The sequence below is a fragment of the Liolophura sinensis genome, chromosome 4, assembly GCF_032854445.1.
Source record: "Liolophura sinensis isolate JHLJ2023 chromosome 4, CUHK_Ljap_v2, whole genome shotgun sequence".
Taxonomy (NCBI): domain Eukaryota; kingdom Metazoa; phylum Mollusca; class Polyplacophora; order Chitonida; family Chitonidae; genus Liolophura; species Liolophura sinensis.
In genome coordinates this window covers 4,690,803-4,705,903 of record NC_088298.1, presented here as the reverse complement: position 1 = coordinate 4,705,903, position 15,101 = coordinate 4,690,803, and the positions used below count along the sequence as shown (strand labels likewise).

At 38.2% G+C, this 15,101-nt stretch overlaps 3 protein-coding genes across 5 annotated transcripts in view; 2 read left to right on the top strand and 1 right to left on the bottom strand.

Annotated features, from left to right (window-relative positions):
- The window catches only part of LOC135464623 (uncharacterized), a 39,765-nt gene extending 35,502 nt beyond the window's left edge, over positions 1–4,263 (top strand). For all 3 annotated transcript variants that reach the window (XM_064742077.1, XM_064742079.1, XM_064742078.1), the window contains exon 6: positions 26–4,263. In XM_064742077.1, the coding sequence (XP_064598147.1) occupies positions 26–399 (374 nt within the window). In that variant the 3' untranslated portion in view covers positions 400–4,263. The remainder of the gene's footprint in view (positions 1–25) is intronic.
- A 4,034-nt stretch (positions 4,264–8,297) lies between these two features.
- On the bottom strand, positions 8,298–8,876 carry LOC135464344 (histone H3). Its single transcript, XM_064741769.1, has one exon. The coding sequence runs from the start codon at positions 8,830–8,832 to the stop codon at positions 8,422–8,424; it is 411 nt and encodes a 136-aa protein (XP_064597839.1). The 5' UTR covers positions 8,833–8,876; the 3' UTR covers positions 8,298–8,421.
- Positions 8,877–10,173: 1,297 nt separating this feature from the next.
- Positions 10,174–14,436, top strand: LOC135464829 (coiled-coil domain-containing protein 103-like). The gene is made up of 4 exons (XM_064742396.1): positions 10,174–10,217; positions 11,280–11,431; positions 13,229–13,380; positions 13,953–14,436. The coding sequence occupies exons 2-4, from the start codon at positions 11,280–11,282 to the stop codon at positions 14,360–14,362; spliced, it is 714 nt and encodes a 237-aa protein (XP_064598466.1). The 5' UTR covers positions 10,174–10,217; the 3' UTR covers positions 14,363–14,436.
- Positions 14,437–15,101: the final 665 nt, after the last annotated feature.

Here is a 15,101-nt window from a genome sequence, read left to right as displayed (position 1 = left end):
AATTTGTACTTTTTCACTTTTGTAGGTAAATTCAGTTTTTGGTCTCAGCCTGAATCTCACGGGAAGAACACGATTAAGGAGTTTATTGACCAAGCCATGGAGAACTCTCGAAATGGACAGTTCAGGTATTTTCTTCGTGCTCAAGGCCCTGGGATGCCGCCAGTGTCCATGTACCTGTTGTATCCTGTGTCCCGATTCAAAACAATGCGTTCACTTATGCACATGTGCCGCTTCACGATCTTGCAGATTGTGCGCCGCGACCACGTGGACTGCTTACCCATTCCGCTTAGCATCAAGAAGTATCTGAAAGAACACCAGTATTATGCAGAAATCATTGACGATGATGCAGATGACGTTGTTGGTTTTGACCAAAATGAAAACCACACAACTCGTCTGTGAAACTACATGTTGGTTTTGACCAAAGTGAAAACCACACAACTCGTCTGTGAAACCACATGTTGGTTTTGACCAAAGTGAAAACCACACAACTCGTCTGTGAAACCACATGTTGGTTTTGACCAAAGTGAAAACCACACAACTCGTCTGTGAAACCACATGTTGGTTTTGACCAAAGTGAAAACCACACAACTCGTCTGTGAAACCACATGTTGGTTTTGACTAAAATGAAAACCACACTATTCATTTGTAATGACATGTAACTTACCAAATGTGTGATTGATAACTCGCCTCTAAGAGCCCTCAACCCAACAGTCAGTTGCCAAGCAGTTTTCTTTACATTTAACTTAAAAGTCTGATGGAATATCGTAAGGTGATGATTTTTGTATCAATTTTATGATTATTTGCAATCTTGTATTTCCCCTTATGGCTGCAAGACATAATTCCAGTGCTATTGGATTGAGGAATTGCAATTGTGCTGTAAATGTCAGTTTATTCTAAAACAGACTGTTTAATATACTGTATTTCCATATACATGTAGGATATGTCAAGTACATGGTAATTCCTAATATTTCTGCAATTAAATACAGTTATATGTCACACTCTTTTGAACTGTCAATTTTAATGCATTTTTCGCTCACAAAAAATTTGCCTATCAAACAGTGATGTGCAGGAAAATTTGAACAAACTTTATAACCCGCTTTTTATTTCTGATAAAAAATTACAAGAGATTTTAGTGAGACAATTTTGTCAAAATGGTCACGGAGTCTTGCAAGAACAATCGGCAACCAAAGCCCATCAACTTGGCATGTCAGAAACACTTATGCTTGATATTAAAAATATCTAAATTTAGATATTTTAATGAAATTAGGTCAGCCAAGTAAAGATTTACTTCAAATTCAATTTTCTTTTTGTAAAGAGAAAAGTATACAGAAACTTAAGCCCAACTGAAAAACACCATACCATTCATATACCTACATGAACATGTTTGTTTTGCGCCCAACCCTTATGAGTAAGGGGAGATAATTTAGCCTCCCTTGTGTGGTTTTGTTCTGATGAACAGGTTTTTACTAGGAACTTTATGAAACCAGAAATGCATAATCAAAAGAGCATTTTGTAAGAAGTCCAGTCTTTCCTTATATTGAAACAAATGAGTTAAATTGTCATGCTCCAGCGCTATTCCCAAATTACCTTGTATATTTTTTTTTGTTTGGGTTGCTCAATGATTTGGGAAGTTGTTGTCATTATTTATTGTGATTTTATTTGAAGGTGTATAAAGTTGCATATTTTTTTTAAATTTTTTTTTTAAAGGTTTATGTCGTATTAATATATGTTCCAAAGCTATTTTCATAGCCAGTGCTTCAATAATTGTGTTTGCAACAGTTGTTTATTGTATCAGATTTAGTATTTAAAATTATAAATTGTGTTCATTTTCAAACTTAATAAGATGTTTTCCATATATAACCTGCAACGGTTTTCATTGTGTTGTGTGACAATTTTTTACTCTTTCTTTACTCTTGGCAAGCTTTGATTTAGAAGTTTGTTTGTAGCCTCTTTCTAGATCTTTGGCACATTCCATTATGCAAATCCACAGAACTTAACACACAAAAAAAAAAAAATGAAGAAAAAACAGATTTGGAGGTAGACTAATTCTTAGGCTGTGTTCAGTTGATTTTGTGGTTCTTTGTATTTGCCCTTTTGGGTTCACAGAGGTGTGGCTCTACTGTATGCATGTTCCATTGGGGGATGTTTAAATTTCTTCCAAATGGGTTAAAAAATATTTAATGTTTGTTCTTTCCAAATCACTATACCAAATTAAAATCTGTCTTGAAGATAGGCCTCCAACTAATTTATGTTGTTATTTAACTTCAAAACTCGCATTTAGCCATTTTCAGAAGTCCTCCTAACCGCAGCTTGCTCCGAAAAACACATCACTTAGATGGGAGAGTGACTGCAAGGGAGACACTTCGGTGCAGCCCTACTAGTTTCGAGCAGTAATGGTATAGCAGTGATGTTTTGTAAAATGCTTGTTGTGCTGTGCGTGCTGAATTGCTGAATAACCCTGTGCAAGTTCTGGTGACAAGAAGCACAAAATCAACGGAACATAGCTTAGCAAAAACAGAGTGTAATGATGAGATGTAGATTGCAAATTTTGAAAACATTTTACTTTTTTATAATCTTGATGTATAAAGTTTGTGCATTATGATAATTAGCAATTGTTTGTGTGAGAACAATTGTATGGCTGTATGCATTGTATGTAATTAATTTTTTTTCTTTTTTAAGTATCGCAATAGCCTTAAATGTATTTAATCGCTAGTTTATTTTTGAAGAGTGTAAAGAAACTTATGGGAATTGACCAGAAGTAATTTTTTTTCTCTTGCGGTGTAACTTTGCTGAAGTCATGGAAGTTTTGTGCTCAAGCCATATGTGGTTTGGTCCATCAGATCTCTATTCTTAGGTGGAAGTTGCCAATTTTATCCTGAACACTAAACTTTTCGTAATTATGATAAAATTGTCAGAATTGAAATTTATTGCTGCTGTATAAACTGTAGGTAGGTTTGCCATTATGTGTTCTTTTTATATATGTAGATTGTTAAAATTATTTTATTATTACTAAGTTATTCATGTAATCAGTGATGTTATTAATTAATTTTGCTATATAAAGTAAGCTTTGACTGAAGTATGTTTTTCTAATGATATGGTGAGGATGACCTAAATTACCTAAAATTTCGACCCAAAAAGTGCTTTATCCTGGTGAATAAGTGTCATAAGACGTTGCGTCTGGTGCTGAATCGTTGAAGTAGGATATCATCCTACCTTCCAATGAAAACTCATAACTCTTCCTAAAATTAATAGAATATGTTAGAATGTGGAAAACTTTTCGTCATGGACGAAATTTTAGGTCATTTATAGCTCATTCACATGACCAGAATTTGTAAAAATTGTAAAAATGCGTACGTTCACATTACCATATAGCCAAGCCGGTTTTAAACCAGTGTAGGGATTTGCCTGTTCACATGGTCACATTTAAGCCCGTCTGGTAATGACGACATCATCCTGACCTCCACGTACCCGGGGCATTTAATTCGGTTACTGTTCACACGGTACAGACAAACCCACTCAAGCCCTGAAACTAGCTTGAAACTAAACGTCACCGGCTGGGGCGAATGAACCGAATTAAATCCCCCCACTTTGTGTTCACATGGGCGACGTCAAAGTCATTCGCAAGTTAAACGAGCTTAATTTTTCCCATGAGAGCGGGTATTAGAGTAAATTCTGGGTCCACACAAGACTTTTCTTTTCGGCATTTTTTTTGGACCTAGACATTGGTGTTTGTGCAGTGAACTCCAGTGTCTGTAGCATGATGCTGCAGTGAGGCAGTGCTAAAACTGTAATCATGACAACATTAAGAAGTTTTTTTTTTTTTTCACAAATCGTCAGAAAAGACGTCCATTTTGATATTGGTACCTGTGTAATATTTCCAACATTCAGAAGTATGTTTTCAGTAAATCTTTGATGGATTTACAAATGTTTCATGACACTAGTACACCATACGCTTATGAATATCTGTATTTACACAATATACATACAAACAAGCCAAAGACAAAGCTGATAGATTTACAGAATAGGTTGTTTCCACGATAAAAATATAAACTAAAGCATAAAGGGGTAAAAATTGATGATTTACAGATCTGTTAAAAAGTCAATGAAGGAATCTCAGAGCATGGGTAAAAAAAAAATGGATATTTTCCTCCCTCCACTGATTGAGGTCTCCACAGATTATTTGATGACTGAAAGGGTAAGGAGGCATCTGAAAGGCGATGCGGTAGTCAAGTGCATAAAACGTCTCCCGGTTGAGGGATCTCTGATCAATAGTAGCCTCTGCTTGAGTCAAGTCGAAAATCCTTGTATGCTTTTCACGTTAAACAGCACTCATACCCACAGTATGCTTTAAAAGTAGAGAGATTGGAAGACTTCATATGGACACCAATTGTTCGTTGTCAATTCAAGAATTTGATATTTTCGCGGGTAAAGGATGTGAACCGTCTTTTAATCTATTGCCAAGTTTCACACCCATAAGCAGACATGTATTAGTGTTTCAGAGGGTAATCAGCCAGATTTCACCAGGGTCACATACAGGGTGCTAATAGGGGCAAAAAGCAAGAAATTTTAGGCCATATCTTGTATTAGAGTCAATGTGCAACTTAATAATAACTTTGATTCAGTCAGAAGTAATATCAAATCACACATTTTCACATAAAATTAATGTCAACACACTTTTGAATAAATTTGTTTTATCTTAAAGTGGACTTTTTTGGCCTCAGGTTTAATTTGGGCAACCATTATGGGTATGAAAACTTACACCACACATGACCTTGTTGACCTGTACATGTACACTATGGTCTGTGTATTTTGAAGAAGACTGTCTAAATGTACCACATAACGAATTCACTGCCAGGTTTTACTCTTACTGGCCTACATCGCTCAGTGTACTTACTATGCTGCCAGATAAACATAAGTGTCTATAACATGTTCTGTTTGGCCCTTGATCTCTTTAAGAAATAGATCTTTTGGATCCATTTCACACAATATGTAGAAGTACTATAAATTTGACAGTTGAATTGTTTTTTTTTGAATGATCTGTATTACACTGGTAAAACTACCCATGTAAGATGATGGCCTAAGGCTCATTGATACTGAGGTGTGTTCTGATCCAGGAAATGTATAGCACTGTGAAAAATAATACACATAACAATGTATGCAGATAGACATTCATATGCATCTTATGTTTGTATGACTTGCATTATTAGTTTATTACATATGCAGAGCTTATGCTGTTGGACTGTCGTTAAGAGGGTTGTCCAATACCTTGCTAAGTGCAGTGGTGAAAGATTTGGGGTCTGATTGGGTCCCCTTGATGTTTCATACCATTCTACATGCAAAATGACAGCCATGGCCTCATAATTTGTAGAGGAAGCGTTCTACATCATAGCATTGTGCTAAGAACCAATGAAATATGTACAGATTAAAGAATATTTGTAAAGAAGAAAAGTGCTGTTCATGTTAAATACTATTATGTACCAGTGTTCATGTTTGCATAAAAATGTAACTTTCAGTGTTCAAGTTTGCACATAATTAACTTTACTAGGCATGTGAATATTTTGATGTACAGTAAATATAACACTAGTTGTTACTGTAGATGGTTAACAACTGATTTAACATACAAAAACTTTCAGTCATTTGTAATAATATGTGTATAATGTTGTAGTTTTTACTTCTGACATATGCTCAAGTTGAATTAGATCAATATGTAGCACTTAAATTTGAAGTCCGTTACACAAGTCTGTAATAAGCTAATACATATACGTGTACCTCTGTAGTTCACTTCTCTAAAATTTGATCCGATACACGTGTAGGTAACAGCTAAATATATCCATGCTTTTTTCATTAGATGATTTTTTTCTTTTGCCTGTAGCCAGACGAAAAACCTCATTACTATGGGTGCAGGTGCAGCAGTTCGTTCAATTGTAGTTAGGCTGTATGTACTCAGAATAACATGTGCCATAAATAGACCCATGACTGGTTTGACAGAATTATATTATAACATACATCCCACCAGCAAGCTTTTGTTTTCTGTTGTTTTAAGGAGATTGAAGTGAAAATAAATCACTCTACATGCCATAACCATGATGGATTCACCTGTGTACAGTGGCAGCCAGCAGTAGGGTGGGGGCACACCTGGCAGGGCCCGTGGGAGACCCACAACTATCCGCAGATTGTTGGCAGACCTACCCCTGTACAGCAGATCAAGACTAGGGAAATAAAGAATCCAGATGTCATCGACATATTCAACCATATTTAATGCCCCTTGCAAATTCAATGGTTGGACAGTTCCTATCAGCAGACTTTTAACAGCAATTTGGCATTTAAGTGTCTGAAACAGAAAGATCAGACTTATCGGTGAAAAACACCAAAATTTTTAATGCAGAAAACACTTTCCTGCAGAAGAAGCGTGAAAAGAATATTTCACTTGGCATTCAGTACCGAGGAAACCCATAGCATAATACTGCACATTTCCTTCCACTCGCTTTCTTTGAGGCCTTGATGGCAATGAGGTGTTTCAAGGTTTGCATTTCTAAACAATATAGTGTTATATAAACTTGACGGCCAAAAGAAACTTTACCAAGAGTCCTAAATTTATTTTGCCAAAGCAAAAAACAAGATGACTGAAGTTTAATATATAGAAAAGACCAATGACGTTACATGTTGGAAGTAAAGAAAAAAGTATAAATATGGGGCGTTTAACAGTGATGAAAATCGGCCTCCTTTAGGATTCTGCTGGTTTGTACACAGCACCACACACACGAAAGTATTAACGAAATGTATAGGCCTGTGTGCCATTTTCATTTTTACTGGATCTTAACATCACGTGTTATTACCATATCAGAACATAAGCTGACGACCAAAAGAAACTTTACAAAGAGTTCGATAGATTTATTTTGCCACAGCAAAAAACCGGATAACTGACATTTAATATATTGAAAACACCAGTGACTTTAGATATTGAAAGTCTTGAGTAAGAATGGACAAAGCTGCCCTCAAATCATTTTACAAGTGAACAACACAACAAGGGGAGAAAATAACAATTCCATCCTTGTTAACAATGGGTTGAGTATACAAAAAGTTGATTATTTTTAAAATCAGTCTATATAAAAACATGAATTTCATCTATGTAACGTTGAGCTGTGAGCTTCCCATAGATGATGACCAGTGGTGTCCGTTCCTCTCCACACGATCACACTGCCACAACCAAACGGTACTACCTCCTGGATGCATGATGCAGCCGTTCATTCACCCCTTCGACGGTAAACCCACTGTCTGCCATCAGCTCGGAACAGACAGTGACTTTCATCTGGTAAAACAAAAAGTTGTCATTCACGTCGCTTCAAACAGCTCCCTCTGAATGGTCGATTCAGTTGGCCCTAATTCTGTGAGCCACGAGTCTCCTGGACACAGTCTGCCGACTGACAGTGACCTAAGGCTTTGATTTACAATGTCACTGTCAGGAAGGAGTTCCTCAGGTGTAAAGTGTGTAAGTACTGGTCTTCTCTGGGCAGTTATACTAGGTCTGCCCGTATGCAACATTGCAAAAGTTTGACACAACAAGCAACAAGAAGGTCCTTGCAATGTGGGCATGGGTGGCTCCCATGGATACCACACCTAAGGCCCTTTCGCAGTGTTCTAGAGTCAAGGCATTATGTCACTGTGTAAAGTTTTTATACACTTATTACATGTGCAGTTGCAGCCATCTATGGGTCACATGATTTTTTCAACTTTCTTCCTGGTCTCGTATCAAATTCATGAGGGCATATATGATGCTTGTTGCACATGGGAAATACGTTGTACAATAATTTGGTATTAATTTGCTGAAAAGGTTGACTTTTTCAACTCGGGGAGTCAAAGTTTCTTTTCATAGCTATAGATAACCTTTCTAATCAGTGTAACATTAAACAACTTGTTTATTCCAACTGCTGTACATAAATGGGGTCCAAGAGACTACTTGTTACTTAGAAGTTTGCTCAGCAGTTAGCCCAGTACCCTCAAAGTCTGTTTTCAAGTTAGCCATCTTGAGAGGCACTTACACAACACATGTATTAAGTGTTGTGATAACCTCTACTAAAAATGTATGTCTTTCAAAATCAGGTCGTACCTTAATGGAAGGTTGCTTTTCGGGGTTAGAATCCAGTAGGCCTATCACTATGGACTTTTTTTCCTGACTAGTGGGCATTGACCTACATTACAAACCATATATGCACCTGAAGCCTTTTGACTTGTAAATGCAACTTAGGCTACCGAAAATGTTATCTTCCCCGAATATCGGTTCAGGCTCTGGACCGATTTTCGGGTATCGTCGGTTGTTACGAGAAGGTGCTTGATAGAAAGTACTCTTTCATAGGACGTGGTTGGCCCTGAAAAGGGCCGTTGGGAAGGTTTTTGGTGGCTGTGGTTAGCTGGTTAGGGAGCTTAAGCTCTTTCTCCGCGGATACGTCTGGCCAACTGGATGTCCTTGGGCATGATGGTTACTCTCTTGGCGTGGATGGCGCACAAGTTGGTGTCCTCAAACAGACCGACCAGGTAAGATTCGCTGGCCTCTTGCAATGCCATGACGGCAGAACTCTGGAATCGCAGATCGGTCTTGAAATCCTGGGCGATTTCACGGACTAACCTCTGGAAGGGTAGTTTCCTGATGAGAAGCTCGGTGGATTTCTGGTAACGACGGATCTCACGGAGAGCGACTGTTCCGGGCCTGTATCTGTGAGGTTTCTTCACACCTCCGGTGGCTGGGGCGCTCTTTCTGGCGGCCTTGGTGGCGAGCTGCTTTCGTGGAGCCTTTCCTCCAGTAGATTTACGAGCGGTCTGCTTTGTACGGGCCATCTTTGATCAATACTTCCTTCTCGTTCTATTCGTAGAAAACTCGAAATGTGGAATGTAACCGACAGACGTTCAGCAGCTATTTGTATGAGCACAGTGGTGCGCGCGCTTTACTCTGATTGGCTGTGGATTCGACCGCACGCTTTGTTCATTGGCTAGAATTACTGGTTTGCCATTGGTTCAAATTGCGCATACTGATTGGCTGGTTTACAGCGGGACCGAGCTGTGGCTTGAAATTTTCAATCTCTCTAGCTTGCACGATCTTCACAACCATGTGGTGAACGCAATGGGTAGGCTACACTGACTAGGCCTACGTGTATGTGAACAAAGGAATGGCCACAGACGAATCATTCTTGACATTTTTGTATATTTGAGTGCAGAGTATTGTATATGTAGTTTAAACGACCCGAAAGCCAAGATGCTGCAGTTTTAGCCTGCAAGTTAGGCCTATATGTACTGGTAGTTAACAAATGTTTAACAACAAACTCCTGTGTGAGATCTCTTTTCTGATTAGTTTTGTGAATTCAGGTAGTCTTTAAAAATTATCCATTTAAACAAACTATCATGGATTTTCAGTGGGGAAAAGTATATACACTACTAGACAATAAATAAGTACTAGACTGACATTTGCTTTAGAACAAGGCAAATGAGTGCCGCGTACGTGCTGATAGGGGTATGGTAGGCTGCTCCTTTTCCCTCCCTCTACAGAAGGTACATATAGCTGTCGGGGTCGGGCGTTTATGGGAAAGAATTTTTTCCTGCATGCTGTCTTCATTGTTTTTACAGCTTGTGGCAAGTCTGTGATGTCAAAGTAAGCTCACAAATGTCTTTTTACTCCCCTACTTGCATGTAAGTTGCACCCTGCCTTTCTGGCAGGTATGGTTGGTGTGACAGCCTGAGACTCGATTAACTTGCAAGTCCACGGTTATCACCGCAGGTGTTTCCCTCTACTGAATGAGCAACAGGACAAAGATTACTAATGCAGATATTCTTTTGCATTAACACAACACAAACTGCTATAGGAATTAAATAGTGGTTTACACACCTATATGCAACAAATTTTATTTTATACGCGGTATCCGAGGGCAGATGTGCACACTGAAAATTTAACAGAAAATGTAGCATAAAAATTAACTCTTAATTAAAATTAACTCTTAATGAACTCTTAATTATTTCGGCCTTAAAACGTTACTCTCCAAGATGTATTTCGTGTGATTTATTTACTCGGATGTGTATGAATTTACTGCTTGATAATGTGTCTGATCTTGAATGATTTTATTTTCCCTTTGTCGCTCTTCGCTAACCAAGTGGTACTTTCAAAGTTCATGCACGAGTTACCGCCCTTGTCGTTGACAGGGACGCTAAAACGACAAGTTCGGACGAAACCAGTAAGGGTGATGTTTTCATAGGGTAAAGTTAAGCTGTTTTGAATTGAAACATGTAAATAACGCTATATACTTGCTGTTTATACTTTAAATAGGCTTCCACCTAATTCACAGAAGACGGAAATACCATCGTGGTTTGTAGACATTGATTATTTCATTGTAACACTTTCAGTCTTATCTATTGTTTGGGGTCCAGTTTTCGAGGTATTCATCATTCAAGATGCTTGCATGTTTAAGTGTTCGTGCTTGTCACAAAATGACAGAGTAATGTGTATGATATTATATATACACTAATGTACAACAGACTCAATCCTTCTATCCCAAAACGTGGCTTTGGTAACAGAAATCACTCACTGTAGTTAAGTAGCGAATTCATTGAATTCGTAATTATGATAATGGGAGTTGTAAATTTTAGAGTGATTCAATCGTTTGTCATTGACCCCCTTCATAGAGTTTTATTGTGAAAAGCAGATGCTTAAATGAACTGATCGATACTTAAATTAACTGACTGATGTTTATTTGAACTGCAATGAACCTCAACTATGTTACCAAAACAGCATCCAGCTGTTGTAAAGACTAGGTTGATGCTCCATGGTAATCACGTCAATTCATTGAAAAATCTCTGTTTCACAACGAAAACCTGAGAAGTGAGAAGTGGGTCAGCAACCAGCAAAACCACCTTGTCTTTCACAACACCTGGGCACCCAAAACTTAACATCTCCTACTTGACATTGACAAAAATGGATCGTTGTGCCATGTCTTCATGGTTTTGACGTCATCATGATGAGATTGGAAAGGAACACTTGACGTCAGTAAAAATCTGACGAAAATAAAACCTTGATGAACATTTGATGTCAAGTTCCAGACTTTTGACGGGTTCCTATTATCATGATAACATAAAGCCTTTGGCTGTGTTCTTTTCTCGCCATGGATTTTTGAAAGAAGCTACTCTTGCTACTGATCACTCCGGGCCTCTTACCCTCTTCACACGTATGTATTTTGTAAGTTCATGTGAGGTTGAACTCTACGTATTCCGTTCACTGTTTCTGTTTTTTCCTCTCATAGATGGCTACTCATGATGACGGAGAATCAATCGATTTTAACAAACTGGAGAAAGAATTGATGCAGGCAGTGGAAGCTGATGCAAGATACTGGAGAGAGAATGACGCCAAGATCCGAGCCGTGACAAATAAAGTGGCCACGTACGAGGAATTCAAGTGAGAAACTAATTAATAACATTTGTCTTTTTCTTTTCTCTTGAAAATTTTTAAATTCTACACTCAGGGTTTGATCTACAGTTGTAGTTTATCATGTTGTTCAAATAAAGTGACATATCGGTATTGCCAAAATAAATTCACGAGTTTTTTCAGCGAAATGGAAAAATGAGGTGCATTTTATTCAAAACTAAATGCACTAGGGCTATATTTTCTGAATCATGTCAATTATGAGAATTACAAGGGAAAATCCATCACCAGTCTAAACTGTCGGCCCAACAAGATAACGTGTAAATGAGGCAGCACTGTTATTCCCATAATGCAATGTTCGCTTGTGGTGGACAAGATGACATACTGGAGGCAGATAACCCAGATACAATATATTCCTTTCTATCGGCCATGTATTACAAAATACTCGCACTTCCCAATGATCTATATGGTCTAACTAAAATTACACGGTAGGCTGTATAATTTCAACACTGTACCATGTCAGCCTGACATGTGAAGTTCACTGAACATCTTCTGTAGTACACACTACAAGGAGAGGTAACCCAGTCAAAAATAAGTCAATCTTCAGCCATGTTCCTTAACGAATACATGAAAAGGAACTATAAAACAGAGATTATGTTTCTATGCCAGATGAGAAAATTATGCCACCTTATTTTTGTTAATAAAGGTTTCATTTTAGGGGGTATTTGTATTTGTGTTAATTACCCCTCTATATTACACGGTTTCCGTCAGTGGTCGGATTTTTTCAGAAATCACGTCATTGTTGATCTTGCTCGGAACTCTCTGAACATCCCCAAAGTGCCACGAGCCCAGTGAACCGTGTCGCTAGTGTAGGCAGGGTGACAGGTACACAGATAATCCATGGTTTCTTTAGGCCAGCTTAGTGCCCCGTCACCGCTACAAAGCTACTTCATTTTTGGATTGACCCCTGGGGCATAAAGAAAACTCTACTTTGAAGCCATTTTTACCTCCCAAAGTGAAAGTTGAAAAATTTGTTTGTACTGTTATATCTTATTACACATAATAATCTGCACATTAAAAAATAATACCAAAGCATTTCATGCATCTTTCAAGTAAGTGGATAGTTGATGGGAAACCCTGGATAAAACTGGACATTTGATAAACAGATAAATAATGGTGCATGTCCCTATCATTTGTTGAAATTAAACGATACATGAAACACTGGGTTTGTAGGTAATGTGGTGTACGCCGGATACAAGGTGGCCTAACATAGAAAAGTGCAGAAAAGCTTTTGTTTTCTTCTTGGGGCATAAAAATGGCATTAAACTGCAGTTTTCCTGGCTAAGGCCCTGACTATCAAGTAGCTGTTAACGGTGACAGCTGTCAAAACAACCTTGTTCAGGGGGAAGAGTCCGAATTGTGGCATTAAGCAGCTCCTGAGTTTCCAAAGGAGTAGCTTCATCAATGACGTCATTTCCGAACACTTCTGACCATTGACGGAAAAAGGTAAATGCATAAAATATGGGGGTTATTTATTTATTTTATTGGTGTTTTACACAATACTCAAGTAATTTTCACTAATACCATTGCGGCTAGCGTTATGATGGGTGGAAACCAGGCAGAACGTGGGGAAACCCATGACCGTCTGCAGGTTGTATAGAGGCTATTAGGAAATTATTAAAAAATATGCCTCAAAATGAAAAATTTTCTGGCCATACTTTCAGTTTTCTTTAGACTATACTTTTCGATTTATGGTACCTTTTCGACACCCAATTCAGCAAATTATAATTAGTCTGTCACATTCACCCCTTGTTTTATTTTCTCCAACAGAGATCTTGTGCTAGCTGCTCACCTAAAGCCATTGGACAAAGGGGATAAAGTGTCGACTACCTTCAACCAACCATGGAACAGCACAGCCAATAGGTCAAAATCAGGTCACACCCCGTCAGCCAATCAAGACACAGATCAGATTAAACAGGTTTGTGTGCATGAATACCATTACGAAAGAGGGCAGGGCCAATCGTTGTATGGTAGAATAAAATTAATAAAAAAAAAACTAAAAAAAACTATTCAGTCTGAAATAAAGAATTATTTTTAGTAAGAATTATTATTTTTGGACTTCAGTATTGAGATCATCAAAATAAATTTCTCAGGAGTTTGCTACTAATGATATTTATCTTATTTACTGTAATTCTTTTAATTTTTAGGACATATATCAGTAGTGCCGAAAGGAAAAAATTACATTTTCTGAGTTTTTTCAGAACAGTATTATGTGGTTCATTAGGTGAACCAAGCATGTGAGAAAAGAGGAGCTGTGTGTTACTGTTACAGTTACATGTATATTCGCCGAAATGAGCATACCAAATGTCCAAAAAAATCAGAAGAAATTCCAATAAGGTATATATTACAAAATACTGACCTAACTGTAATATTTTGTTCCATTAGCCTTAGTGTGGGTGTACAAATGTTGTACTAAAATCATTGCTACACAATTTTATTCCCCATGGCATGTGATAATAATTGTGTGTGCTTCTCCTCACTATATAGGACACAGACAGGCTTCCCAAAAATGGGCAGGAGTTTGTACGAGACTGGAGACGTTATTACAAAACGGACCAGGAACGCTGCGCTTTTCTGCTCTACATCGGGCCACAGAAACTCCAGCAGATTTTCAAGGCTGAAATCAGCTTCGGGCTTCTTGGAGACTTCATGTCTGCTCTTTCGCTGGGTGTTGAGCAGAGCCCTGAACTTGTGTTCGACATATTGAACTCTTTACGTCAGGTGAATCGATTTGCTCTCTCTGTGCGGTTTATGAGCAAGGCAGAAAAAGACAGCTGCAAGAAACTGTTTGACGCACTGGAGGGAAAACTGACATGCATCACCAGCGACAGCTCTGATGGAAGTTCATTATTACCTGAACTGCAGACTTTGAGAGACTTGTACGATGTAAAAAACACAAGCTGATGAGAAAATTCTGATTTGCACATTTCATTAAAAAAATATATCATTCCATTAGAAACTTGAGCATGCCAATTTTTAGTGTCAAATCCATAGAATTTAAGAATGTTCTTATTGTTCAAGCGGGGTCTCCGTAGCCGAGGGGGTTAACATGCCAGCACGGTGCAATGACTCGGAAGCCTCTCACCAATGCTCAATTTCCTCCCACCATAATATCATATATTTATTTATTTATTTGATATGGTGTTTTACACCGTATTCAAAAATATTTCACTTATGTGACGGCGGCCAGCATTATGGTGGGCAGGAAACTGAGCAGAACCCGGTGGAAAACTACGACCATCGACAGGTTGCTGGCAGACCTTCCCACGTACGGCCGGAGAGGAGGCCAGCATGAGCTCACAGCAACCGCATTGGTGAGAGGCTCTTGGGTCATTACGCTATGCTAGTGTGCTAACCAACTGAGCCACGGAGGCCCCCTGAAATCATATAAGTGAAATATTCTTGAGTATGGAGTAAAACACCAGTCAAATAAATAAATATTGTTCAAAGCTGGATATAATTTACAAGTTGGCGCAGATCATAATGGTGAATGTTTCAGATATTCACACTTCACATGTTATGTATGCTGCAGTTTTACCCTGGACCAATCAGTTGGCCCATGACAAAATACTACATGTCTGGGGTTCAAGCCCGGGAGTTTCCAATCAAAGGTCAGCTTTACTGGTGAAAATTATTGGATTGA